At 49.1% G+C, this 460-nt stretch overlaps 1 protein-coding gene across 1 annotated transcript in view; it reads left to right on the forward strand.

Moving 5' to 3' along the window:
* The window catches only part of CSUI_007711 (calcium-transporting), a gene marked incomplete at its 3' end in the record, with an annotated part of 1,902 nt that extends 1,445 nt beyond the window's left edge, over positions 1–457 (forward strand). The window contains exon 3 of the mRNA XM_068067855.1: positions 6–457. Coding sequence (XP_067920169.1) covers positions 6–457 — 452 coding nt within the window. The remainder of the gene's footprint in view (positions 1–5) is intronic.
* Positions 458–460: the final 3 nt, after the last annotated feature.

The following is a 460-nucleotide window of genomic DNA, read 5'->3' on the forward strand; positions in this document are numbered from 1 at the left end:
TTCAGGTGCGGGGATAAAGGTGATAATGATCACAGGAGATAACAAGCTAACCGCCCAAGCTGTGGCTTCGATGATCGGGATTGTCGATGCTGATCTAGCCGCTCAACGTTCTTTCACAGGGAAGGAATTTGAGGTTTTATCTCTCGAAGAAAAGAGACAGATTCTCTCTGAAGATGGCGCGATCTTCTCTCGCACAGAGCCGAAGCATAAGCAAATGATCATCCGTCTATTACGCGATCTAGGAGAAACTACCGCCATGACTGGAGACGGTGTGAATGATGCGCCTGCGTTGAAGCAAGCGGATATAGGAGTTGCCATGGGAATTGCCGGCACAGAAGTCGCGAAAGAAGCATCGGATATGATCCTAGCCGACGACAACTTCTCCACGATTGTCTCCGCTGTGGAAGAAGGGCGATCCATCTATAATAATATGAAGGTTAGAAAAAGGAGGCAGGCGGGG

The sequence above is a fragment of the Cystoisospora suis genome, assembly GCF_002600585.1.
Source record: "Cystoisospora suis strain Wien I chromosome Unknown contig_4142, whole genome shotgun sequence".
NCBI lineage: Eukaryota > Apicomplexa > Conoidasida > Eucoccidiorida > Sarcocystidae > Cystoisospora > Cystoisospora suis.